General features: G+C 39.9%; 3 protein-coding genes across 3 annotated transcripts; all 3 read right to left on the minus strand.

The window, feature by feature from the left end:
- Positions 1–8,914: 8,914 nt before the first annotated feature.
- Positions 8,915–11,200, minus strand: LOC133733565 (putative pentatricopeptide repeat-containing protein At1g12700, mitochondrial). The gene has a single exon (XM_062161194.1). The coding sequence runs from the start codon at positions 10,888–10,890 to the stop codon at positions 9,088–9,090; it is 1,803 nt and encodes a 600-aa protein (XP_062017178.1). The 5' UTR covers positions 10,891–11,200; the 3' UTR covers positions 8,915–9,087.
- Positions 11,201–13,597: 2,397 nt separating this feature from the next.
- Positions 13,598–15,599, minus strand: LOC133733326 (putative pentatricopeptide repeat-containing protein At1g12700, mitochondrial). The gene has a single exon (XM_062160970.1). The coding sequence runs from the start codon at positions 15,505–15,507 to the stop codon at positions 13,717–13,719; it is 1,791 nt and encodes a 596-aa protein (XP_062016954.1). The 5' UTR covers positions 15,508–15,599; the 3' UTR covers positions 13,598–13,716.
- Positions 15,600–25,486: 9,887 nt separating this feature from the next.
- On the minus strand, positions 25,487–27,415 carry LOC133732812 (pentatricopeptide repeat-containing protein At1g63330-like). The gene has a single exon (XM_062160404.1). It carries the CDS (start codon positions 27,307–27,309, stop codon positions 25,510–25,512), a length of 1,800 nt encoding a protein of 599 aa, XP_062016388.1. The 5' UTR covers positions 27,310–27,415; the 3' UTR covers positions 25,487–25,509.
- Positions 27,416–27,849: the final 434 nt, after the last annotated feature.

Below are 27,849 nucleotides of genomic sequence, written 5' to 3' on the forward strand. Positions count from 1 at the left end.
TAGATGAGTTCAGCCACTGGGTTCAGGAGTTGGATCTTGCCACTATTAAAGGGACATTTTGTAAGAATGAACAAAACTGTCGATCATGTTCACTACAAAGTATCGGTTTAGGTTTAGAAAACATGAATACGTGGTTCTTAGAAATCACGTGCAAATCTCGTGCACCTTAACACGTGCCTCTACCTTTGCCATAATGAACTTAAGGCCTCAACAAACTTAGATTTCAACGAAAAGCTACAACAAGAGCCAACAGCCATGACAAGAAGTTGCTTACTCTGAAGGCCAACCACGAAGAAGTTGCTGAACCGGAGTTTGCTACCAGTCTGTATTGGTTGTCAGAAAAGAACGCTCAGTACAGTTACTTTCCAGTTCCCGTTCAATGATTCGTTGATACTCTTCAACTTGTATAAGACCATCCTTTACTTTCTGAGAAATGTTTTTGCAATCTTGCACCATATTGCATTTCCCATTGCATTTAACTTACTTGGAAGGAAAGGGAATGATTACGGGGTAAAAACATTCCTGTGTTTACTAACACATAAAGGAATCGGAATGATTCCGGGTAAAAGAAATCTTGCGTTTACTAACACATGAAGGAATCAGAATAGATGTAGGTCCCACCTCCTTATCAGGAATCGATTCCTGAATACTCAGGAATTCGATTACGAAGGGAGGAGATGGGTTTAGGAATCATTCCTCCGGAATCAATACCGATTCTTTTCTTCTCCCATTCCACTTGTCTCCGATTCATGATTATTTTCCATTCCAAGTAAGTAAACGTGCCATAAAGTTCTCTTTTGTTCTCTCCATCAGCATCACTTATCACTTCCTGTACAGATTTGGGAGCTCTGATGAATACCAATGACTGATATTTGAGTACCTTTCCTATCAAAAGAAAAAGAGAACAATCAGAAATTTCCAGTACAAGTGCCACTACTTTTACATTCAGTAGGTGTAGATAAAGAACTAGATGGCAGTAATGAGAGACGGGAAGAAAGCAACACAATATTCAGATACCACACCGCCACAGATTAAATCCTGAAACAAAACTCTTCTTACTCTCCCATTTTTCTAGCAAATACATCCATGCAACTATGAATATCCACAACAAGAAAATTAATGAATAGGGTCAGGGTAAACAAAGAAAACCTGTAAAAGAAAACACTAAAGCTACACTTGAAATACCAAAGCAATGAATCATGTAGGTTTAGATTTTCCCCAATAGTTTAGCTCAGAAACATCTACAACTAGCTCCCTAGGCCGTTGAGAGTAAGTATGTTTTCCAATGCTTAATAGGGAGCTGTAACAACTTTCTGAGACTAAATAACTAATAAAAACCGTTTTCACGACATAAACACTCCGATGCCAAACTCCAAACCCAACATAAGATTTCCATCTAGAGGAAAGAACACTTTTTAACATTAATGAGAAAAAATATGGCAAACTAAAACCAGCCGCAATCAAATTCAACAGGTCAAAGAACTAGAAAGGAGGAGGGGACCAAGAGCTACACTATAACCAAACAAAATCACTGCAAAGCTCTCCACAGCTTCATACAACAAAAACAGAAAAAGCACTTTCTTAGTCTCTTGAAACATAGAAGCTTGAATGTAATTGTCTTATGACCTCACAACAAAGCCAATGATCATTAAAAAAGAGCGCAGAAATGGTGAGACAGTGTCACAGTGCTCATTGGTCATTGCTGAACAAGCTCTCTTAAAGCCACCCACCTGCCTCATGACGTGACGTCACATTACCATCCATGATCGCCCCAAGTGCCCTGGAAACATGGCTGTACATATCTAGTAAATGTATCTGTGCAATGAAAGCACCGAATGGAAACTCTCATAAGCATGAGCAGCTCTCGGTAGTTTTTGTCCCCCGTTACCATAAAAAAAAAAATAAAAAAAAAAGAACATAGCTAGACATACCTTTATAACCATACTATGGAATCTTTATAAATAAGCACTCTTCTACGTACAGGTAAAAGTTGCACGCTTAGACATACCTTTCGGGACAAACATTAGCAATAAAACTGGGTTGCCCGAAAATGTTCAAGTTAGAACATATATCACCATTGAAGCATTACAGAAATGTTCTAACATACAGTAGAATCGAACAATGAAGAGATTAGGAGACAACTGTAAAAAGATGGGTGCCTAATTCCAATATCAAAAATTTTTTGGATATAAAATTTACAAACTGTTTAAGGAAAACAAAAATTAACAGAGAGAGAGAGAGAGTAATGAATCTGAAATGTGTATTATTCATCTCACAATGGAGGGTTTATATAGAAGTACAAAGCTAGTGTGAATGCTCTAAGAGAAACTCAAAATGATAACAATCTCTCTTGGTTGATTGAGGGCTGCAGCTCCACATGGTGGCTGCAATGATCACAATTGCCATGCTTGTTGCCCTTTGGCATAAAGTTTGTCACACAAGTCTCTATACCTATATTATACACTCAAGTACCTATTGTATACATGATATAGACATTTATACTATGACTTATATATACATCATGATTCATATATACTACAACACTCCCCCTTGGATATTTCATGTCAATAGTATTGTCTAGGCCTTGCGCTTTTAAGTTGCCTCGTTAAAAACCTTGCCAAGTAATAAAACCCTGTGGGAAAAACAACCTTGGTCGAAGGAAAAAAAGAGTACAACGCGCCTTGAGTGTGGAGTATGTTTCTGGATACTCCCCCTGATTTAGACTCCTCCTTGTGTCCTAAACGTGGTGCTTCTCTCGTTGCCTCATTAAAAACTTTGCCGAGTAATAAAAACCCTGTGGGACAAAAATAACCTCGGTCGAAAAGGAAAAAGAGCACAACACACTCTTCACATTTCGAGACCATATATATAGACATCTCCCTTTGTGCCGCTCAAACTTGGCGGTGACGCTTCATCCGTTGCCTCGTTAAAACCTTACTCGAGTGTAAAACCCTGTGGGACAAAAACAAGCTCGAGGAGGAAAAAGAGAACAACACGTCCTTCACTTTTCGAGATCGACCATGTTGACATCATAACTCCCCCTGATGTCGATATCTCCCCCTGATTGCTTCAACCATGGGAGTTCGGATAACCTTTCCAATCCGATGCTTTTCACATGTTTCTCGAATGTGGATTTATGTAACGACTTCTAGTGAATAAGTCCGCTACATTATCCTCTGATTGGATTTGATTCTTTTCAATCTTTGAGGAGAGTCTGTTGTTGCTGCTTATGCTTGGTGTTGTCACTTTTGATGTAGCCTTGCTTCATTTGTTCAAAAATAAGCAGCATTATCCTAATTGCTTGTAGGCTCATCTGTGGTAGACTTCAAACCACAACTATTCGAACATGCGTAACTATGGATCCAATCCATATACATTCACGAACCACTTCGTGAAGAGCAATAATCTCTGCATTGTTCGAAGATATAGCGACTAAGGTCTATTATGTAGACCTCCAAGATATCGCGGTCTTTACCCATAGTGAACACTTAACCAGTTTTGGGAAGACCTTTGTATGGGTTATGAGATACTCAACATCAGCAAAACCTTCTAAAACACTTATGTTGTTTTGGGGTGGGGATAGAAAACGCAAGCCAGCTTTGGCGGCGTTTCTGGTTGTAGGGATAGAATAAGCCCATATCAATCATACATCTCAAGTATCGAAAGATATCTTTTTACACCAATCTAATGGCGTTGCGTTGGCGCAGAGCTATACCTTTAGCTAACAAGTTTATGGCAAAGTGAGATGTCCAGTCTTGTGCTTTGAGCTAAGTACAATAATGCGCTTTATTGTACTTGAGTAAGGCACTTCAGCCTCTCTAGCACATCTTCGTCTGATCATCCATTCAGACGAAGAGGATCCTTTTCAGGATCAAGACTACGAATGATCATGGGGTGCTTGAAGGCTTGACCTTGTCAAAATGCCTAAGCATCTATCAACACGGTGCTCAAGTTAAAAAAACCGAGGCTTAATTGTGTTTCCCCAAAAATCCTTCATCTCAAACTCGGATTTCAAGTGTTCAACAGTTTCCCTTAACTCTTTAAGGGCTTCTAATGAAGATCATGTCCAACATGAAAACCGTGATAGAATCCGAAACTTGTTATGGAACTGCACGGGCATATCCCTTCCCAATCAAGTAGTCACTTTAGTGAGCGTTTCAATTCTATTGCAAACGCGCTCCGTGGTCTAGAGCCACTTGATTTGGGTAAATAAAGTTTCACTATGAACTTTCATGTATATTCCGTATCTAGATCCCCATAGAGATACATAGTGACCACATTTATAAGCTGCATGTTCAGTTATTTGGAAACTATCAAACTGACAGGGTAGTGGATGTAATGTCACCCATTACGTGAGAATATGTCTCATCGTAGTCAATTCCAGGGCGTTTTGTGAGAAGCCTTGCGCCATAAGGCGAGATTTCCATCTCGTTTTCTCAACACGCTTTCTAACGAAGACCCATTAATCAATAGGTTTTATGTAAGGAGGTGTTGGCATCACTGGCTCAAAGACCTTCCTCTTCGTTTAATCTGGATCGCATCTTTCCATTTAGGCTAAATTTCTCTACGTTGGTATTCATGCTTCAACGGAGCGTGGTTCGATATCATCGGTCTCAACAAACTCATGCGCAACAGAATGCGCAACTACATCATCAATTATGATGGAGTTTCTATTCCATGTCTCATGTACACTAGTGTAATTTTCATAGAGCTCTATATTCTCAGGAATAGGTTCTGACGTTGAGGCGTCCCCCAACGATAACCATAATCCAGAAGATACTCATGAGACGGATGTTGAGTGTCGATGATCTAAGGATGCCAAAATATCCTTCGAATCCACGGGCTTCCCACGCATCCTAGCTGGGGCCATGGCCTGTAACGCCAGAGTGCCACTTTCTATGACGTTGGCGCCTTGCCTACCTCTGTGTAGGGTGGCGCTACATCCTCTTATAGGGACGTCCTTCCTTGCAGGCACTTTTGCAGCAAATGTGTGTGATCTCGTCACTTTAATAGGGATCGAGATGAGACATAGTGGGGACAGACCACGACAATTCCTGTCGTTCCTGCTGAACATTCGTGTTCTTATCTCCCCCTAACGACGGGAAGACTATCTCATCAAAGTGACATCCGTAAATCAGACAGTAAGGAGATCGCCTTGCAAGGGCATTAAGTGGCGGACGATTGTTGGAGTCTCAATGCCAACTAAGTTGCTCACTTGTTTTTAAGGACCTACCATAGGCGCTGTGGCGGCGCAATTGGCACATAAATAGCTCACATTGGCACATAAATGATTCACTCGAATGTGCGTAAGTACAAAATATTTGTACCCAGTCACTAGCTGTAACGCAGGGATACATTGAGTGGCGGTAGGTCATAGAGGAATTAGCATAGTTGTATGCGATATTGCATCACCCCAAGCGGATATAAGAAGATTGGTGAGCATCACCAATGTCTGAACTACCATCGTAGTTATGTCCGCGAGACCTTTTGGGCGTGTATATGGGAATGTGATGTTTAACATCAGTCCCTTTGCAATAACCATCGAAAGTCTTCGATGTAAACTCTCTAGCATAGTCAAAATCCATTTGACTAAATAGGATGATCCGGGGAGTGAGCCCGTTGTCATATTATATGTGCTATGAGTATAGCATAAGTAGCTTTTATAGATGGACAATGACACAACACGTGATTAGTGTGTTTGCGTGTCAACCAACATCATGAGATATTTAAACGTCTGCAAGTTGGTTGAATAGGTCCACAAATATCACCTTGGATTCTTTGCAAGAATGGTATATTTTCTTTAGTGTCCTTTGCATAGGATGGTCTCAATCCTATTTTTGCTAAATAGCAAGCTTTGCAAAACGAATGATATCTTTTAGAAGTAACTCTTTGGACCAATCTTTGGTTCGTACTTCTTTTCGTTGTGAAGAATGGATGTCCGTGTGAAGTCTTTAATATACGGAGCATCATATCACAACCTGGATATCTCAAACGTTCTTGCCAAAGCCTATATGTGTCAGAATCCCATAAGTCATCTTTTATGACATGGTTTGATTCAATGACTTGAATAGTGGTTGCATACAACCCACTAGAGCGACACATAAGTTTTTCTAATACTCGTTTATGTCCGTAGTCATTAGAGGTAATGCAAAGGAATTCTTGTCCATTCTCACAATGTGTTTCCACATGAAAACCATTGGCTCTTATACCTTTCAAATAATAAAGTTCGGAATTAAACACATGTCCATGACATTGAATAATAATGCGACACTTTATTAATAAGGAAAATAACCAATGATTACATCAAAGTTTTCCCAAAGTCTATAATAAAATCAAATTTTTAGACAAATTGTAGTTTACTCAATCCGTTTGGTAACTCCAATGAAATATGACCAGGAAAGTAGAGAGATGTTGGTGGAGCGAGGCTCGCTTAAGTACCCCGATCTCAATTACTTTCCTAGACATCATACTACAATGGATGCGCCACATGAGAAAGAGTTTTAATACAATTGTCATTTGACTAAGGCACATTTGCCGTTCTTGGAAAATAGAAAGGACTATTCTAATTAAAGTCTGCGGCATCCTCGTGCTCTTTATCTGCAGCTTTAAAGTCCTCAGTGGTGAGAGTGATCTCTTCACCATCCTCATCTTCAGCAAGATTGATATCTTCATCTTCAGCAAGATTGATATCTTCATCTCTCAATTGCCTATACTCCTTGTAGCTTTCAGCTAGTTGGGTGCTTGCATGGCATTGCTTGAACCAATGCTCAATTGATCCACATCGATGACACATGTCATTATGGTTATCTCCCTTCATTTGAGGTGCAGGTTGTGCACGTTGTGGATATTCCCTCGGAGGGGTTCTGTTACTACCATATCTCATGGTGCGACCTCCACGGCCCATGGTATTGCCATATCCACCTCTCCCACGTGTGGAGTTGCCACCACGTGTGCCAGCTCTAAAGTTGCGGTTTCCTTCTTTATTGGGGCGGTTATATGGACCCGTTCGTCCTTCATGTCCCCTGTTATTAGGGTACACATGTCCCCTATTAGTAGGGTACCGCTCCTTGCGCCCTCTCTTGGGTGCATTATAATTCGCCTCACGAACGCTTTTGGTTCCAGCGGGCCTTGAATTATAATTCTTTACGAGGATGTTGTCGTGCTTCTCAGCTACCGACAAAATATTGATGAGCTCATTGAACCTCGTAATTCGTCCAGCATTGACTTCAGTGCGATATTGCTTTGATATCACAATTGCTGAGACGAGGATGGTGGAGAGAGTCTTCTTAATTAGTTCTTCTTCTGTGAGGGGCTTTGCACAGAATCTCAACATGGCTTTGAGGCGAAGAGCTTCAGAGTTGTACTCAACAACAGACTTGAAGTCGGAGAAGCGTAAGTTGTTCCACTGAACCTTCAAGTCGGGCAGGAGGGAAGCTTGGATATTTCCAAAGCGCTCTTCTAGCGCTACCCATAGATCTCTTGCATCATTGATCGACATGTACTCTAATCTGAGAGATTTATCCATGTGGCGTCTCATCAAGATTACTGCTTGAGCATGCTTTGTGGGTGTTCGTTGGAACACAAGGCCCTGGTCAGGTGCCTGGATTATGGGCAATATCCCTTTTGCAGTGAGATGGTTCTCAACATCGGTTACCCAGCCATGGTATTCCGAGCCTGTTGAGTCAAGCATTGGAAAGTCGAGTCTAGGTTCATTCGACATCCTGAGAATAAGAAGAGAAGATATATTAGTTTCGGAGTTTAAACTTCCACGAAAACTAAAATAATAAGATTTTCGAGCTATGCTACCAAGAAATTAATTTCCAAGAATATTTGGATTAGACCAAAACAATGATGTTTGTGGACGCTCTTAGTCCGAATATTATGAACACTCTTAGTTCATTGATTATGAACGCTCTTAGTTCGTATAGCGTGAATCCCCACGATTCCGCTTTATATAGTCATACATTGATGCTTACGAACGCTCTTAGTCCGAAGTCTTATGAACATTCTTAGTTCATTGATTACGAACGCTCTTAGTTCGTATAGCGTGAATCCCTACGATTCCGCTTTCTAATTTCAAGTTCCCGAGAAAAAGAAACATAGGAAAAATGTAAAACTCAAAAGCGGGAACTTTTAGTAAGAAATACCTCGAAATAGTCCTTGGCCTTTATGTACCCCACAGTCCGCAGTTTCCAGAAAAGTGCCGGAAAGTCGTCGGAAAGTTGCCGGAAAAGTCGCCGGCAGCTGCTACGCAGCTGCTTGGCAGGTCAGCTCGGCAGCTGTCGGTAGGTCCTGCGCAGCTGCTCGGCAGGTCTCGGCAGCAGTTCGGCAGAACTCGACAGCGGTCTGACAGCGGTTCAAAACTTCTGTCCGCCGGTTCGGGCGGTTTCCGGCCGGTTCTGGCGGTTCTGAAACCGGTTCTGGGCTTCTTGGATCAAGGGCTTTGGTATGAGCTAGGGTTTGAAGGTTTTTTGTAGGTTTGGAAAAATGACTTCGATTGCTTGATGAACGTCCTCTACTCTTGTCAATTTCGATTCTAAATCTAGAGCAATTTCGTGCTGATAACGTGTTTAAGGAAAACGGAAATTAACAGAGAGAGAGAGAGAGAGTAATGAATCTGAATTGTGTATTATTCATCTCACAATGGAGGGTTTATATAGAAGTACAAAGCTAGTGTGAATGCTCTAAGAGAAACTCAAAATGATAACAATCTCTCTTGGTTGATTGAGGGCTGCAGCTCCACATGGTGGCTGCAATGATCACAATTGCCATGCTTGTTGCCCTTTGGCATAAAGCTTGTCACACAAGTCTCTATACCTATATTATACACTCAAGTACCTATTGTATACATGATATAGACATTTATACTATGACTCATATATACATCATGATTCATATATACTACAACACAAACTAAAATCTAAACTCATAGGGATTATGGTACCTACTTTCAGAGAAGAATCACACCAGTTTATAACAATCAGAAAAAAACCGTTACCTCTAGAATGTAACTATCAAACACTGTTGATCTATAAAGGAAGACTAATCATCATAGGTCAAGAATTTATTTCAAATATTCAAATAACTTCAGACTGAATCTTTAAGCAATGCTAATAAAGCAGGATCTACTATATCCTTTGACAATAAATCAACAATCAATTCCATAGTTGATGCATCGGCAGAGAAACCCCTCTCAAGCATCTCTTGAATAAGTCTCGTAGCCCTTGATGTCTCATTGTTATTGATAAAACCTCGGATAATTGTGTTATAGGTACAATCATTTGGAGAACAGCCTTTCTCTTCCATTCCTCTTAGCAAATTTTCTGCTTCACTTAATAGGCCTCTTTTACAAAATCCACTAATCATTATGGTATATGTCCTCACATTAGGCTGTACTCCTTTTGATGACAAACCAGAGAAGACATCTATAGCAGAAACCATTTCCCCAGCTTTGCACAAACCATCAATGATAATAGTGTAAATTACAATATTTAGTTCCCACTTGTTGCTTTCCAGCTCTCTAAGCAATTCCAGTGCTTTAGAAAGTTGTTGGTTGTTACATAGGCCATCAAGTATAACAGCGTAAGTATTAACATTTGGAAGCTGGCCACAACCTTGCATCTCACAGAACAACTTTTGTGCATCTTTTATCCTCCCCACTTTGCAAAAACCGTCAATAAGAGTGGTAAAAGTAACGGTATTAGGAACAAGTCCCATACAACGCATTTCCTGAAAAACCTTATTGGCCTCATCAATCTTTTTGTGCTTACAGAATCCGTTTATCAATATGTTACAACTCCGAACATTAACCATGGAGCCCTTGCTAACCATTAGATCAAAGACTTGTTTCGCCTCGTCCATTTCTCCTCGCAAACAGTAACCGTCCATAAGTGAGTTGTAAGTAATGATATCAGGCTCAATATGTCTTTGAATCATCATCTCAACCACACTTTTGGCTTCCACAATCATCCCTTCCTTACAAAGCGCATCAACCAAGACAGTGAAGGTGCGTACATCTGGAAAGATATTTTTACTCACCATTTCATTCAACAGCCTTTTAGCTTCTTTCCACTGGCCTAAATTGCAAACTCCTTGAATCAAAGAGGTGTAAGTAACAACGTCTGGAGCAATGCCTCTGGTAATCATTTCTGTGAAGAGGTTCAATGCTTGATCAACTAGTATATCCTTACAATGACTGTCGATGACGGTGTTATAGGAAACTATGTCAGGCTCGCATCCTCTTTCTTCCATCTTCCCAAGTAACTGAATAGCTGCCCTGTTGTTTCCAATCATGCAAAAGCCCTTCACTAGTGTGTTGAAAGTAAACACAGTGGGCTGACAATGACCTCTCCCCACCATTTTGCTGAAAAGTGTTGCTGCCTCAGCCACTCTATTATGGAGAACAAAGCCGTGGATTAGAGTGGTGAAGGTGGTGACACTTGGTTGAAGACCCAATTTGAAGAATTGGCCCAAGACAGACAAGCCGAACCCCATACGATTCAAATGGCAGTAGCAATTAATGATGATGTTTAGAGTATAAACATCCGAAGCGATTCCAATGAGACCCATCTGTCTATTCAAAGAGAGGACTGCTGAATAGTGCTTCAGTTTGGCAAGTTGGCCCAAGAGTTGATTGAAGCGGACAACAGAAGGCAGAGGACGCCTTTGAAGCATTTCATCGAACACCTTCGAGGCATTCTCAACATCACTCACTCTGGACTTCAAGGGTCGATTTCCTATATGGGTTTCTCTAGGTGTGGTTGGGTTTGAGGATTGAGAATGAAACAAGGCCATGAAATTGCAGACGGAAGCAGCACGAGCAGTAGAGCTAAGGCAAGAAAGCGTACCTCTTGGGCTGTTGCTGCTGTAATACGACGTTCTGCGCATCATCTTCAGACTCGATTCACGAACTGCTTTCTTGGAAAGAACTATGCTCGAACCTCTTAACTGATTTCCAAGACGAGTGGGTGCTCTGCCAATCCAATAAAATTTTGCCCACTTTTAGCGTTTGTTTAGTTTTCTAGATAAACTGGAGTGTGTGTGTGTGTCTTTCTATTGTTTATTGCAGCCTTACATGTGCTGAGGCACCAATGAATCAATGCACATGTATAATAGAAGTTCCGATACGAGTTTCGTTAATTTATTGGTTTTAGTTTCTTCAATGATGGGAATCATGGCTTGATAGGTAGGTACAGTAACTAGGTTTTGTTTTTCTTTTATTGAAGTCTTCGTGTCTTTTTTGTGATTAGATTCATGGCATCTGTTCGGTGTGTTCATCCTAGTTCCGGTGTTGGTGCTCATCAAGGCAGTTTGTACAACTTGGTCAACAAATTCATGATGAATGTTCCGAGACACTTCATGTTTAATTGGCTAATTTAGGGTGAAACAGCCCTTTTTATGCGCTTCTGCAGTTCTGGTTTTTATCCGCAGTGGTTGAGGATGCATGGTGGTTTGGCTTGGCCAGCATTAGTACAGTTAGTTTGTACTTTCTGTTCAAATCATTGATAATAAAATGAAAAATAGAAAAGAATCCCCCAGAGCTTTTAGGGAGAGGCATATGATATACTCTTTCTGTGATTACATGTACAAGCGACCAAAATGGCACAGACTGTCCAATTCCACAGCCCTACACTATGCAGATAGTTCTTCCCAAAAGAGAAATTTATGTGGCGACAACCTCGCCCACGTAGATGTGTATGATGCAATTAGCACAGCACTTATAGATAAACAAGATTATCATTGTTTCATCGTTTGTAAGAGAATTGAGAAATGAATAATGTTTTGAATCAGGTCCTTTACTTGAACACGAACAACATATCAGGACCTTTACTTAAGGAGATCAAGCATACCTTAAACTTTCCATATGCTAAACTCAGGCAAAGACCTTCAAAATTACTAACCAGTCAAACACAAATCAAATAGAAATTCAATCACAAGAAGTTTAGCTCTTCGCAAGTACATGCACATTGTGGAACTATATACATGTCGTGCACTCTGGCTAAGTTCAGCGGCTTCAGCCTGCTACCTTTCCTTACTAGTCTACTCGGTACGTCCGGACCGACTTTGTTCTCTCCTAGAATAATCTGGATTAGCAGACTCTGTTTGCAGCCAGTGCACTGCAATGGTAGCTTGGTCAGGAATGCTTGTATGACAATATAGAATGACAGGAGAAGGGGGCATTTGCCTTGATATTTCTCAACGATGTTTCAGTAGATATTTAGGCCAAATCAAGTGCAAAGCCATCAGAGTGGCTCTCGTACGGATAACTTAATCATACAGTTCAGTTCCCCTTGACAGTCAAAAAAAAAAAAAAAAAAACTCTCTTTAAAAAAAAAAAAAAACTAAAGGAATAAGCAAGAGCCAACTATCTAGGAGCACAAGTATTTTTCTCCTTCATGGAAGGCATTCTACCGTGAGATGAGTGGCTTTTATTGTTGCGCTTTCTTTCACTAAACTAGTGTAGGATTAGGACCTAGAAAGGAGATCAACAAAGTGACTGCTAGTAAGTATCAGATAATAAAAACCAATTAATCATACATGGAAGTCTGCATAACCTAATGCATAAGCTGCTCCAAATTAAAGACACGGTTAGTTATCATCTCTGGATAATACATGACATAACATTCTTCTGAAGAACTAAACAGGGGACCTATGCAACAAGTAAGGGTTAGCTTAAAATGATCAAATTAAGAACATATCTTTATTGAATAAAGATAAATGTGATATTCATTAGAAAATATTGTAAAGATTACAGGTACTGTCATCTACCTTGCCCTCAAACATGAAACACACTAGTTTGTTGAATTGTAAAGCAACTATTCTCTTCAGGGTATTAGAATTCTACCACATCTGGACTAGAAAGAAAGAATAATTACACTCCTGATAGGCGTTTCTCTACCCAAATGAATGTGAAATAGTGCTCCTAATATACTTCGTGAAATATGCAAGTTTTGTGCTATGTGCAAGGTGAACTGGCAAGCCAGAGTAAATTTAATAATACCCTTATGCAAAAGCGGCTGAAATCATGATTAGGTAAACAGAAGAAGACATGATGAAATTATAGACTTAGAATGCATCATAAGATGATAACGAGTGTACTAGTTATTATAAGAGACATTTCCTTAATAGCCTATGTAGCGTAACGTATGTAGAATTCTAGGTTTTTTTTTTGAAAGGGGGTAGAATTCTAGGTTTCACACAACTTGAAATATATATTTACTTAATACCCTCAAATGTTAGATAGTTCCCCATATGATAGTACTGCTAAGTTTCTCTGGCGGGATATGAGTAATATACTAATGCATCTGCCAATCTGGGTGATAAATGACAATACTTAAATGCAAAAGTCAGGATCACATACAAAATGACAGTATAATTTCAATCGATGGTTAATAAATAAAATATATAAAATATATCCAAAGCTACGGCTAAGGGTCATCAACTCATAACTCTATTCCTCTTCAGAAATTGCATCATATAACTAGCAGTTTATCAATTTAGCTAGAATTAGTCAACAGCAATAAAAGTTCCGAGTTATATAGATAAGGACATGATAATGCTAAAATGCTATCTGATATAGGAAATGACATTGGGTGTTCAAATGATGAATTAATCGATAACGTGTAAAAGTAGATCCAAGGTTTTAAAAGGTGCAGAACTCTCACATTTCCTCCTCAAACTAAGAAAGTTCTGTTTCAAACATTCAAATCAACTTTATCATGAATCTTTTAACAACGGCAACAAAGACGGATCTACTATATCCATAGACAATAAACCAACTATCAATTCCATAGTTGATGCATCTGCAGAGAAACCCGATTCTACCATTTCTTGAATAAGTCTCATAGCACTTGATGCGTCATTGTTATTTAACAACCCTCGGATAATGATGTTATAGGTCCAACCATCTGGAGAGCAGCCTCTCTCTCCCATTTCTCTCAGCAACTTATCTGCTTCATTTAATAAACCCCCTTTACAAAATCCATGAATCATTATATTGTATGTCCTCACATTAGGCTGTACTCCTTTAGATGACAAACCAGAGAAGACCTCTATTGCAGAATCCATTTTCCCAGCTTTGCACAAACCTTCAATGATAGTAGTGTAAACTACAATACTTAGTTCCAATTTCTTGTCTTTCATCTCTCTAAGCAATTCCATTGCCTTGGGAAGTTGCTGGTTGCTACATAGGGCATCAAGTAAAACAGCATAAGTTTGAACATTTGGATATTGGCCACAGCCTTGCATCTGAGAGAACAGTTTTTCTGCTTCTTGTATTCTCCCCACTTTGCAAAAACCATCAATAAGAGTTGTATAAGTAACGGTATTAGGGACAAGTTCCATACGACGCATTTCCTTGAAAATCTTGTTAGCCTGATCGATCTTTTTACCCTTGCAATATCCGTTAATCAATATGCTACAACTCTGAACATCAACCATGGAGCCCTTGCTAATCATAAGATCAAAAACTTGTCTTGCCTCATCCATTTCTCCTCGCAAACAGTAACCGTCCATAAGGGAACTGTATGTAACTATATCAGGCTCAATTCCTCTTTGAATCATCATCTCAACCACACTTTTGGCTTCCGCGACCATCCCTTCCTTACAAAGTGCGTCAACCAAGACACTGAAGGTGCGTACATTCGGGAAGATATTTTTACTCACCATTTCATTCAACAGCCTTTTAGCTTCTTTCCACTTGCCTAGTCTGCAGACTCCGTCAATCAAAGAATTGTAAGTAACAACATCTGGAGCAATGCCTCTGGTAATCATTTCTGAGAAGAGGTTCAATGCTTGATCAACTAGTGTATCCTTACAAAGACTGTCGATAATGGTGTTATAGGTAACTATGTTAGGCTCGCATCCTCTTTCTTCCATCTTCCCAAGTAACTGAATAGCTGCCCTGTTGTTTCCAATCATGCAAAAGCCCTTCACTAGTGTGTTGAAAGTAAACACATTGGGCTGACAATGACCTCTCCCCACCATTTTGCTGAAAAGTCTTGCTGCCTCAGCCACTCTATTTTGGAGAACAAAGCCGTGGATTAGAGTGGTGAACGTTGCAACATCTGGTTGAAGACCCGATTTGAAGAATTGGCCCAAGACAGACAGGGCATACCCCATTTGGTTCAAATGACAGTAGCAATTGATGATAATGGTTAGAGTATAAGCATCCAAAGCGATTCCTTGGAGACTCATTTCCCTATTCAAAGAGATGACCGCAGAATAATGTTTCAGTCTAGCAAGTTGAGTCAAGATCTGAGTGAAGCGGACAGCAGAAGGTAGGGGACGCGAGTGAAGCATTTCATCGAACACCTTCAAGGCATGCTCAACATTACTCACTCTGGGCTTTACCAGCTGGGTTTGTCTAGATTTGGTTGGCTTTGAGGATTTAGAATGAAACAAAGCAACAATAGGAGTAGAGTGAAGAAACAGCATACCTCTGGTGCTTCTGCAATAAGAATAACAAGAAGAAGAAGAAAAAGATGTCTTGCCCATCATTTTCAGCATCTCTGCGTCTCGAGTTTGTTTCGAATGGGTGTGGGTTTGCTTGAGAAAGCTCAAGTCTTCAAGTCTCTGTTATATGTATATGTATCCTTGGATTCCAGAATACAAGTTGCTTGCTTTGCCAATTGCTACTCGCTTCTTTGGTGCTCCTGTACTAATATGCACTCAATTTACATGTTTTTAGTTTTTGTTATAGTGTAATTGATTTTATACTATTAATGTCTATATCATGTATTATGTATAATAGTAAAGAGATAAGTGTAATGAAATGTGGAGGTTATAATAGTGTATTTTCTATGCTTTTTATCCCTATATAAACCCTCCAATGTGAGAAGAATAAACTCACAAATTCACTCTTCAATCTCTCCATCTACACTCTCTCCTTCTCTCTGTTTAGTTTTCGATTGTTCTTCAACACGTTATTAGCACGACGCTCTAGAATTAGAATCGAAAAAACAAGAGTAGAGGAAGTTCATCATCCGATCGAAGTCATTTTCCTAAACCTACAAAAAAAAAAAACCTCCAAACCCTATCACATATCAAAGCTCTTGATCCAAGAAGTCCAGAACCGGTTTCAGAACCTCCAGAACCGGCCGGAAACCCACTGAACCGGCCACCGGAAAAATTGAACCGCTGCCGGACCGCTGTCGAGTCCTGCCGAAGCCCTGCCGACACCTGCCGAAACCCTGCCGAGCGGATCTACCGAGACCTGTCGACAGCACCTGCCGAGACCTGCCGAGCGCATCTGCCGAGACCTGTCGACAGCACCTGCCGAGACCTGTCGACAGCACCTGCCGAGACCTGTCGATAGCACCTGCCGAGACCTGCCGACAGCTCCTGCCGACATCTGCCAGGGACCTACCGAGCACTTGCCGAGCAACCTGCCGAGCACCTGCCGACAGCTCCTGCCGGCACCTGCCGAGCAACTTTCCGGACAACTTTCCGGCCACTTTTCCGGCGACTTTCCGACACTTTTCCGGCGACTTCCCGGACACTTTTTCGGCGACTTTCCGACAACACTATTTCAAGGTATTCTTTACTAAAAGTTTCCGCTTTTGAGTTTTTACTCCTTTTTATTCTTTTTTTTTTCTTTTCTTGAAAACTTACAATTGAAAAAGCGGAATTATAGAAATTCACACTAAATGAACTAAGAGCATTCGTAATCGATGAACTAAGAGTGTTCATAAGACTTCGGACTAAAGAGCGTCCGTAAGCATCGATTGTTTCGGTCTAATCCAAATATCTTGGAAATTGATTTATTGGTAGCATAGCTCGGAAATCTTGTTATTTTAGTTTTCGTGGAAGTTTAAACTCCGAAACTAATATATCTTCTCCTTATTTTCAGGATGTCGAATGAACCTAGACTCGATTTTCCCATGCTCGACTCAACAGGCTCAGAATACCACAGTTGGGTCACCGATGTTGAGAACCACCCCACTTCACAAGGAATATTGCCTATAATCCAGGTACCTAACCCGGATCTTGTGTTCGCTCGAACACCGACAAAGCATGTTCATGCAGTTATATTGATGTGACGTCATATGGACAAAGCACTCAGGTTAGAGTATATGTCCATCAAGAATGCAAGAGAGCTCTGGGTAGCGCTAGAGGAGCGTTTTGGCAATATCCAAGATACCCTCCTCCCTGACTTGAAGGTTCAGTGGAACAATATATGTTTCTCCGACTTCAAGTCTGTTTCTGAATACAATTCAGAAGCTCTTCGCCTCAAAGCCATGCATGTTGAGGTTCTGTAACAAACCTATCACAGAAGAAGAGCTAATTGAGAAGACTCTCTCCACCTTCCCCGTCGATGCAATTGTACTGTCAAAGCAATATCGCACTGACTTCAATGCTGGACGAATTACGAGGTTTAATGAGCTTATAAATATTTTGTCGGTATCTGAGAAGCACGACAACATCCTCATAAAGAATTATAATTCAAGGCCCGTCAGAACCAAGAGCGTTCGTGAGGCGAATTATAGCGCACCCAAAAGAGGACGCAAGGAACGGTACCCTAATAACAGAGGATATGAAGGACAAATGGGTCCATATAACCGCTCCAATAAGGAAGGAAACTGTAACTTTAGAGCAGGCACACGTGATGGTAACTCCACACGTGGGAGAAGTGGATATGGCAACACCATGGGCCGTGGAAGTAGCACCATGAGCCGTGGTGGCAACATGGGCCGTGGAGGTCGCCGCATAAGACGTGGTAGTAGCAGCCAAAACCCTCCTAGGGAATATCCACAAAATGCACAACGTGCACCTCAATTAAAGGGAGGCAACCACAATGATTTGTGTTATCGATGTGGATCAACTGAGCATTGGTTCAAGCTATGCAAGGCAAGTGACCAACTAGTTGCAAAATACAGGGCATATAGGGACCTGAGAGAGCAAGAAGTTTACCTTGCAGAAGATGAAAATGGTGAAGATGTCAATCTCACCATTGAGGACTTCAAAGCTATAGATGAAGAGCACAAAGATGCTGCAGACTTTGATTAGAATAGTCATTTCTATTTTCCAAGAACGGCAAATATGCCTTAGTCAATAAATGACAATTGTATTAACTCTTTCTCTACTGGCGCACCCAATGAAATATGATGTCTAGGAAAGTGATTGAGATCGGGGTATTTAAGTGAGCCTCGCTCCACCAACATCTCTCTACTTCCCTGGTCATATTTTATTGGAGTTACCAAACGGATTGAGTGACTACAATTTGTCTAGGTTTGATTTTTGGAATGGACTTTGGAAAAACCATGATGTAATCATTGGAAATTTTCCTTACTAATAAAGTATCGCATTATGTCATAAGACATGTGTTAATATTCCGAACTTTATTTTTTTCAGTATGTTTTCCGGAGAATTGGAATGCCATCTTGATAGTGGTACCACACATACTATATTACGACATAGGCAATTATTTTTATGGATGACGCCTAGTCGATCCTCCGTAACAACGATGGCAGGACCATCAAAATTGATTCATGGTCGAGGACCACCTCAATTTCTGTTACCAAATGGCACAAATATTAATGTTGCCGAAGCTCTATATGCTCCAAGGGCCGGAAGAACCCTATTGAGTTTTAAAGATATAAGAGCCAATGATCTTCATGTGAAAACACATTGTGAGAATGGACAAGAGTTCCTTTGCATCACCTCTAATAACTACGGAAATACACGAGTATTAGAGAAACTAGTGTGTCGCTCTAGTGGATTGTATGCAACCACTATTAGAGTCATTGAATCCAACCATATCATGAATGAAAATTTATGGGATTCTGACACATACAGGCTTTGGCACGATCATTTGAGACATCCATGTCATGATATGATGCTCCGTATATTAAAAACGAAAAGAAGTACGAACCAAAGATTGGTCCAAAGAGTTACTTCTGAAACATATAATTCGTTTTGCAAAGCTTGCTCTTTAGCAAAGGTAGGATCGAGACCATCCTATGCAAAGGACACTAAAAACAATATACCATTCTTGCAAAGAATACAAGGTGATATTTGTGGACCTATCCAACCAACTTGCGGACCATTTAGATATTTTATGGTGTTGGTTGACGCATCGACACGTTGGTCACATGTCATGCTATTATCCACAAGAAATGCTGCATTTGCTAAACTCCTAGCACAAATCATTAAGTTAAGGGCTCACCACCCTGATCATCCTATTAAGTCAATTCGTCTTGACAATGCTGGAGAGTTTACATCAAAGACTTTTGATGATTATTGCATGTCCATTGGGATAGAGGTTGAACACCCTATCCCTCATGTACACACCCAAAATGGTCTCGCAGAAGCTGCCATTAAAAGACTTCAAATGGTTGCTAGAGCATTGGTCATGCGCACCAATCTCCCTATCTCTGCTTAGGGTTATGCAATATTGCACGCAGCTGTGCTTATTCGTCTGGGGCCCACTGCCACCCAACCCTTTTCTGCGTCTCAGATGGTGACTGGGTATGAGCCTGATGTCTCACACTTACACATATTTGGGTGTGCAGTCTATGTGCCAATTGCGCCGCCACAGTGCACCAAAATGGGTCCTCAAAGACGATTAGGCCTTTATGTTGGATATGACTCTCCAACCATTATCCGCTACATAGAACCCTTGACAGGCGATCTATTTACCGCAAGATTTGCGGATTGTCACTTTGATGAGACGGTCTTCCCGCCGTTAGGGGGAGATATGAACACTAATGTTCAACAGAAACGACAGGATTTGTCGTGGTCTGTCCCCACTTTGTCTCATCTTGACCCCAAAACTGCACAGTCCGAAATTGAAGTGCGGAGAATTCTCGATCTTCAGAACGTGGCAGAATCAATGCCTGATGCGTTTTCTGATATCGCTAAAGTGACGAGATCACACATACCTACTGCAAATGTGCCTGCAAGGATTGATGTCCCTAAAACTAGAGGACATGACGCCATCTCAAAAATACATTATGAGAATAGCGCCAACATCCCCTATATGGGTGACGCAGTGGCTAGGACCACGACTCCTGCCAGGAAGCTCGGGAGGCCCAAAGGTTCGATGGATTCTCGCCCAAGAAAGAAAGCGAGTTTGGCACAAAATAATCCATTAATCATCGATACAAATAATCCATCTCATGAGAATATTCCGGATTATGGTTATGTCCAAGAGACATCATTGGAGGACGCTCCAATAACAGAACCAATTCCAGAGAATAGAGAGATCTCCATGAATTACAACAGTATACATGTGATAATGGATAGAAATTCTATGACTATTGATGATGCATTTGCATATCATATTGCAAAAGGAATTATAGAAAACGATGATATCGAACCGCGCTTTGTTGAAGAATGTCAACGAAGAGCAGATTGGCCTAAATGGAAAGATGCGATCCAGACTGAATTGGATTCACTAACAAAGAGACAGGTATTTGGGCCTATAATGCTGACACCCCCAAATATAAAGCCTGTTGGCCATAAATGGGTCTTTGTTAGAAAGCGTAATGAGAAAGATGAGGTTGTTAGATACAAAGCCCGCCTTGTGGCGCAAGGTTTCTCACAGCGCCCTGGAATCGACTACGAGGAGACATATTCTCCCATAATGGACATTATATTGTTCCGCTACCTTGTCAGTTTGGTAGTTTCCGAAAAACTAGACATGCAGCTTATGGATGTAGTTACAACATATCTCTATGGAGATCTAGATTCAGAGATATATATGAAGGTTCCAGATGGACTTCAATTACCCAAATCAAGTGGCTCTAAACCACGGAGCGAGTTTTCAATAAAATTAAGACGCTCACTATACGGATTGAAACAATCCGGACGGATGTGGTATAACCGTCTAAGTGACTACTTGATTGGAAAGGGATATGTTAACAATGAAATATGCCCATGCGTGTTCATTAAAAGAACAAGTTTCGGATTTGCAATTGTAGCAGTTTATGTCGATGACATGAACCTAATTGGAACTCTAGAAGAGTTAAAAGAAACTGCTAAATATTTGAAATCCGAATTTGAGATGAAAGATCTTGGGAAAACACGGTTTTGTCTCGGAATAGAACTCGAGCACCGTAGAGATGGGATTATGATCCATCAGTCAGCGTATACTCAAAAATTACTAAGGCGCTTTAATGAAGATAAAGCAAAGCCTGTGAGTACTCCCATGATCGGCCGTAGTCTTGAGCCCAGAAAAGATCCATTTCGTCCAAAGGATGAGGACGAGGATTTATTAGAGGCTTAAATATCCTATCTAAGTGCAATAGGCGCATTATTGTATTTAGCTCAATGCACAAGACCAGATATCTCATTCGCAGTGAACTTGTTAGCTCGACATAGTTCTGCGCCAACACTCCGCCATTGGGTTGGTATAAAGACAATTTTTCGATACTTAAGAGGTATGATTGATATGGGCTTGTTTTATCCCTACAGAGAGAAAAGAAAAGACAGAAGCATGGGATCGAACCCCACAAGGCAAAAGGCCACCTTCCAAAATAAAGGCGCTGGCGACACCGTCCATGGTAGCCAACGTTCTCCTCCTCCCCTCCATCAAAACAAAAATGATGTTTTGATGGGCTTTGCTGATGCAGGGTATCTCTCTGACCCTCACAAACGTCTCTCCCAAACAGGTTATGTCTTTACCATGGGAAGCACCGCGATATCTTGGAGGTCTACAAAACAGACCCTTGTTGCTACTTCCTCAAATCATGCAGAGATTATCGCTCTACATGAAGCTGTGCGTGAATGCATATGGCTAAGGTCTATAATTAGACATATTCGAGGAAGTTGTGGTTTGAAGTCTACCACGGATGAACCTACATGCATTTATGAGGATAATGCAGCTTGTATTGAACAAATGAAGTTAGGTTTCATTAAAGGCGACAACACCAAGCATATATTGCCTAAGTTCTTTTATAATCAACAACAACAATCACTTCTAAATATTGAAGTAAATCAAATCCGATCAGAGGATAATATAGCAGACTTATTTACTAAGTCGTTACCAAAATCCACCTTCGAGAAACATGTGAAGAGCATCGGATTGAGAAAGTTATCTGAACTCCCATAATTGTAATTATCAGGGGGAGTTGAAATTAGGAGGAATATCCAGACCATCGTGTACTCTTTTGTCCTTCGTCCAATGTTATTTTTCCCACTGGGTTTTTACCTGGCAAGGTTTTAATGAGGCACATCTTTAGTATGGTCGCCCCACTTATACTGCATCCCTCTCGTAGACATACTACCTACTTATGATGCTGATAAGAAGACTCCACTTATCTCCAAAGATACGGTATTGCTACTCCACACTCATGCGCGTTGTGCTCTTTTTCTCCTTCGACCATGATTGTTTTTTCCCACAGAGTTTTATTACTTGGCAATGTTTTTTTTTTTTTTTTTTAACGAGGCAACTTAGAAGCGCATCACCAAGACAATACTATTAAACATGATATATCCAAGGGAGAGTGTTATAGTGTAATTGATTTTATACTATTAATGTCTATATCATATATTAGGTACAATAGTAAAGAGATAAGTGTAATGGAATGTGGGGGTTATAATAGTGTATTTTCTATGCTTTTTATCCCTATATAAACCCTCAAATGTGAGAAGAATAAACTCACCAATTCACTCTTCAATCTCTCCATCTACACTCTCTCCTTCTCTCTGTTTAGTTTTCGATTGTTCTTCAACAGTTTTTTCTTTTTCCTTTTTTCTTTTTTCTTTTTCTGTAAAATGACCAATGTGGCCTAGCGTTCCTTGTAGCAGCTACTCTCGAATCTTCATACCTTACAATTCATGCACTGGGGAAACAGTACCCATATATTCCCGAGAAAAGCTTCACATAATAGTACAATCTTTCACCAGAAAATTGTACAACTTATTAGTAACTTCAATGGCTTTCCTATAAATTCAACTACTCTACATATTGATACCGTGGGATGAGGAAATCGAAAATGTACAAACATATGATTTCTTGCGTCTCTGTCTTTGCTGAAATGAAATCGAGGCATTGACAAACTCAGCTTTCTCAAAACTGAAGCATATATAGTTCGGTGGACAACCGCCACTACAAGAAGTTAACTGACTCAACTTCTCAATCTCCAGCTACAGTATTACTAGAAAGTACTTCTATTACTGTAACTGACCTTGGGCTAAATCCAGTTATCATAAGAAAATGAGATCTCTGGGAATCGTAATCCCCCATTTCCAACAAAGCTCAACAAGCTCTATCAGCACCCGCCTCATGAACCAACAGGGCGGCAACACTGTTTGCCTTGCCCACCAACAGATAAATCCCTACAATCTATGCTACAATTAGTCACAGGCTCACAGCATATCTTACACATATAGAAGACATAAAAATATCATCCATCTCAAGCAAAAAGCAAAAGTCAAACAAAAGTTTTAGATCAGATCGACTCCTCATACTGCGAATTAACTTTAATCATACAGTTCCATTATTTCAACAATATTCAATTCCATTCCGCAGATGATGTAGTACAACAAACAAGAGCTACATAGAGATTTGAGAGCCGGGACAACCTAACAGTCCTGAAACAATCTACATTGGATAACTGATGCATATCCTAATCTTTATCTCCTGAATCTGCTCTAATGCAGCATCCTCAAAGTTGGCATTTTTCATTTGCTGACGGCAACTGTAAGTACCAAAGCAACAACAATATATTATTTAAAAGATACAGTAGGATACATCATTTTTGCAAGAATCAGTTAAAAGTAGACTTTGGACAATTAACACGTCAATAAAAGCATCCATGATGCTAACTACGCTTTTTATTGGATATACACTAGTAGTGAAGTTTCCAAATAATGGGGGCTTTCTTCTTTGTAAACCATAAACCAAACAGGCATCTGAAATTTCAAGTCCATTCCATTTGTCTCACTGATCCTTAATACAACTACATAAGAGATATACAACCAATCTTCCTGTGATCTAACAGAATTCCAATAAAACCCAACTCAGGAATCTTTATAGTCAAAGAAATGATCAAGTAACAGGTATACATGCACTAGATAATATAATATGACAGAACATTATTCAGATTAAGCACTCATCAGGACACCTGAACTATGCAAAAGATAAGTGTGAAGATTAGCAATATATCTGGGGTAAGCACAAATGCTCAAGTTTGAATACAGTTCTTTATTGAATAAACAACTTTGTGGGTGTTTGTTTTACAAACTGATGTTGAAAATCAGAATTGCTGACACATAACTACGATTAAACAAGAATTACACTAGTTTGAAGAAGCTACTGCCTTCGAGGCATCAAAAACTAGAGGAGGAGGTGTGTGGAATCCCTATAAAATTGACCAGGGTTTTGTACCCTCAAGTTCTTGTGTCTGTTTATACACCAAGTTAGTTTAGTGCAGACTTAACAGCTGCAGCAGAAGGAAAAGGCAACAATAGATGAGTGGATGACAGATCAAATGAGAATTATAAAAATGAAAATCAGGCGAATCTCCTTAATGGTCTGAACAAAGAATGGATTAGTTCGTATGAGACGTGAGCAATTTTGGCCCAGTTGTAAATCTGCGGATCCAAAGAACCCAAGAATAAAAGTCATGGATGCTGCAGGTGAGGAACATCAAAACCCCAAACAATCCAAACAAACCAGGTCACCTAGATGCTCAAGTCATTAGTAAACTAAGTTCATTAGGTAACAACAGAATAAAAATCATAAAAACAACAGGACAAGTAAGAAGTTTAGACTTTCCTTGACTGCTTGCAGAAGCTGAAACTTGGGTAGTTTCAGACCCATTTTATGAATTAATCAAATCCGACCCTTTCCTCCTATACACACGACACAAGCAAAAGTATTGATTGCATAAGTCAAAATTTTAATATTTTGCAACCTTAAATAAACGGGTACATTTGATTTCATGGAAATAACTGATATGGAAACTGTAATAAAGTGTACATTTCAGTTCTCAGATTAAGAAACATGTGAAAATTTGCACAAGCAATGAACAATAAACAATTGGTACAACTAAATAACGAGTATTAGTAGAGTGACCAAAGAACCAAAAGCCAAAAGGTGACAAGCACAACAAAGCCAGACCAAAAAGCTCATCCTTTATATTGCTGCTAGCCAATGAGTTTTGAGTAATATTGTTGATAGTGAATTAGTAAAATTGCTGGTCAACAATTTCAAGAATCCAAGATGAGGTCAAATGATTAGCATCTGAACACCATAAATTAATCAGCTTATTTACCAAATAGGTCAAATCTGCATATTCACAAATCATACTTAGTAGTGAGTAGCACCATATACTAGCAGTTTATCAATCTACCTAGAATTAGTCAACAGCAATGAAAGTTCCAAGTTATATGGATAAGGATATGACAATGCTGAAAGTGCCATCTGATCTAGGAAATGACATTGGGTATTCAAATGATGAATTAAAATGTAACGTATATATTACATCCAAGGTTGTCAAAAGTGCAGAAGCTCATACTTCCTAATACTATGTAACTTGTGTTTCAAAAATCAAATCAATTTTATCATGAATCCTTTAACAACGGCAACAAAGCCGGGTCTACTATATCCATAGACAATAAACCAACTATCAATTCCATAGTTGATGCATCTGCAGAGAAACCCGATTCTACCATTTCTTGAATAAGTCTCATAGCCCTTGATGCGTCATTGTTATTTAACAACCCTCGGATAATGATGTTATAGGCCCAACCATCTGGAGAGCAGCCTCTCTCTCCCATTTCTCTCAGCAACTTATCTGCTTCATTTAATAAGCCTCCTTTACATCCATGAATCATTATATTGTACGTCCTCACATTAGGTTGTACTCCTTTCGATGACAAACCAGAGAAGACCTCTATTGCGGAATCCATTTTCCCAGCTTTGCACAAACCTTCAATAATAATACTATAAATTACAACATTCAGTTCCAACTTCTTGTGCTTCATCTCTCTAAGCAATTCTATTGCCTTAGAAAGTTGCTGCTTGCTACATAGGGCATCAAGTAAAACAGCATAAGTTTCAATATCTGGATGTTGGCCACAACCTTGCATCTGAGAAAACAGCTTTTCTGTTTCTTGTATTCTCCCCATTTTGTAAAAACCATCAATAAGAGTGGTATAAGTAACGGTATCAGCAACAAGTTTCATAGGACGCATTTCCTTGAAAATCTTGTAAGCCTTATCGATCTTTTTACCCTTGCAATATCCATTTATCAATATGTTAAAACACTGAACATTAACCATGGAGCCCTTGCTAGCCATTAGATCAAAAACTTGTTTCGCCTCGTCCATCTCTCCTAGCAAACAATAACCGTCCATAAGCGAATTGTAAGTAATGACATCAGGCTCAATATCTCTTTGAATCATCATGTCAACCACAGTTTTGGCTTCCAAAACCATCCCCTCTTTACAGAGTGCATCAACCAAGACATTGAAGGTCCGTACATTGGGAAAGATATTTTTACTCACCATTTCATTCAACAACCTTGTAGCTTCTTTCCACTGGCCTATATTGCAGACTCCTTGAATCAAAGAGTTGTAAGTAACAATGTTTGGAGCAATGCCTCTGGTGATCATTTCTGAGAAGAGGTTCAATGCTTGATCAACTAGTGTATCCTTACAAAGACTGTCGATGACGGTGTTATAGGCAACTGTGTCAGGCTCGCATCCTCTTTCTTCCATCTTCCCAAGTAATTGAGTAGCTGCCCTGTTGTTTCCAATCATGCAAAAGCCCTTTATTAATGTGCTGAAAGTAAACACATCGGGCTGACAATGACCTCCCCCCACCATTTTGCTGAAAACTCGCGCTGCATCAGCCACTCGATTCTTGAGAATAAAGCCGTGGATAAGAGTGTTGAAGGTGGTGACACTTGGTTGAAACCCCAATTTAAAGAATTGGCCCAAGACAGATAAGCCAAACCCCATATGATTCAAATGGCAGTAGCAATTAATGATAATATTTAGAGTATAAACATCATGAGCGATACCGATGAGACGCATTTGTCTAATCAAAGAGAGGACTAGAGAATAGTGTTTCAGTTTAGCAAGTTGGCCCAAGAGTTGATTGAAGCGGACAACACAAGGCAAAGGACGCCTTTGAAGCATTTCATCGAACACCTTCAGGGCGTTCTCAAGATTACTCACTGTGGGTTTTGAAGGTGGTTTTCTCACAAGCCTCTCTAGATGGGTTTCTCTAGGTGCGGTTGGATTTGAGGATTGAGAATGAAACAAGGCCATGAAATTGCAGACGGAAACAACCCAAGCAGTAGAGCGAAGACAATAAAGCATACCTCTTGTGCTGCAATACCACTTTCTGCGCATCATCTTCAGACTCAATTCAACAACTGCTTTGTTGGGAAGAACAATGCTCGAACTTCTTAACTGAGTTGCTAGAGAAGACAAAGCCTTTGTCAATTCAACAAAAACTGCTCGCTTTTAACGCTCAGTTCTGTTTCGATGGAACTAGCTTCGTTGTGTTCTGTTTCAGACAATTTTGCTAATCAAATTGTTTATTAGATAACTTGCTCTCTCTCTCTCTTTTTTTTTTTTTTTTTTCCCATTTGGTAAAAGACATTATTTGAAAGGGAGAATATCCAGGTAAACCACCAAAGCCAGAGAAAATACCAAAATTACATTATTCAGACTAAAAGGAACAAGCAAAAGAAAATTAAAATACATCCTACTATTCAAAATTTCTGTATGACTACTGCCGTACTGCTACGTACATAAAGATCACCATAAATACAATGTACAACAGTCAATTAGCTTATTTCCCAAATAAATAACGTATACAGTAGATCCAAGGTTGTCAAAGAGCAGAAGTCTCATGTTTCCTACTCATACTAGGAAAGTTTTGTTTCAAAC

This window comes from Rosa rugosa, chromosome 2, assembly GCF_958449725.1.
Source record: "Rosa rugosa chromosome 2, drRosRugo1.1, whole genome shotgun sequence".
In the NCBI taxonomy this organism is placed as follows: Eukaryota; Viridiplantae; Streptophyta; class Magnoliopsida; order Rosales; family Rosaceae; genus Rosa; species Rosa rugosa.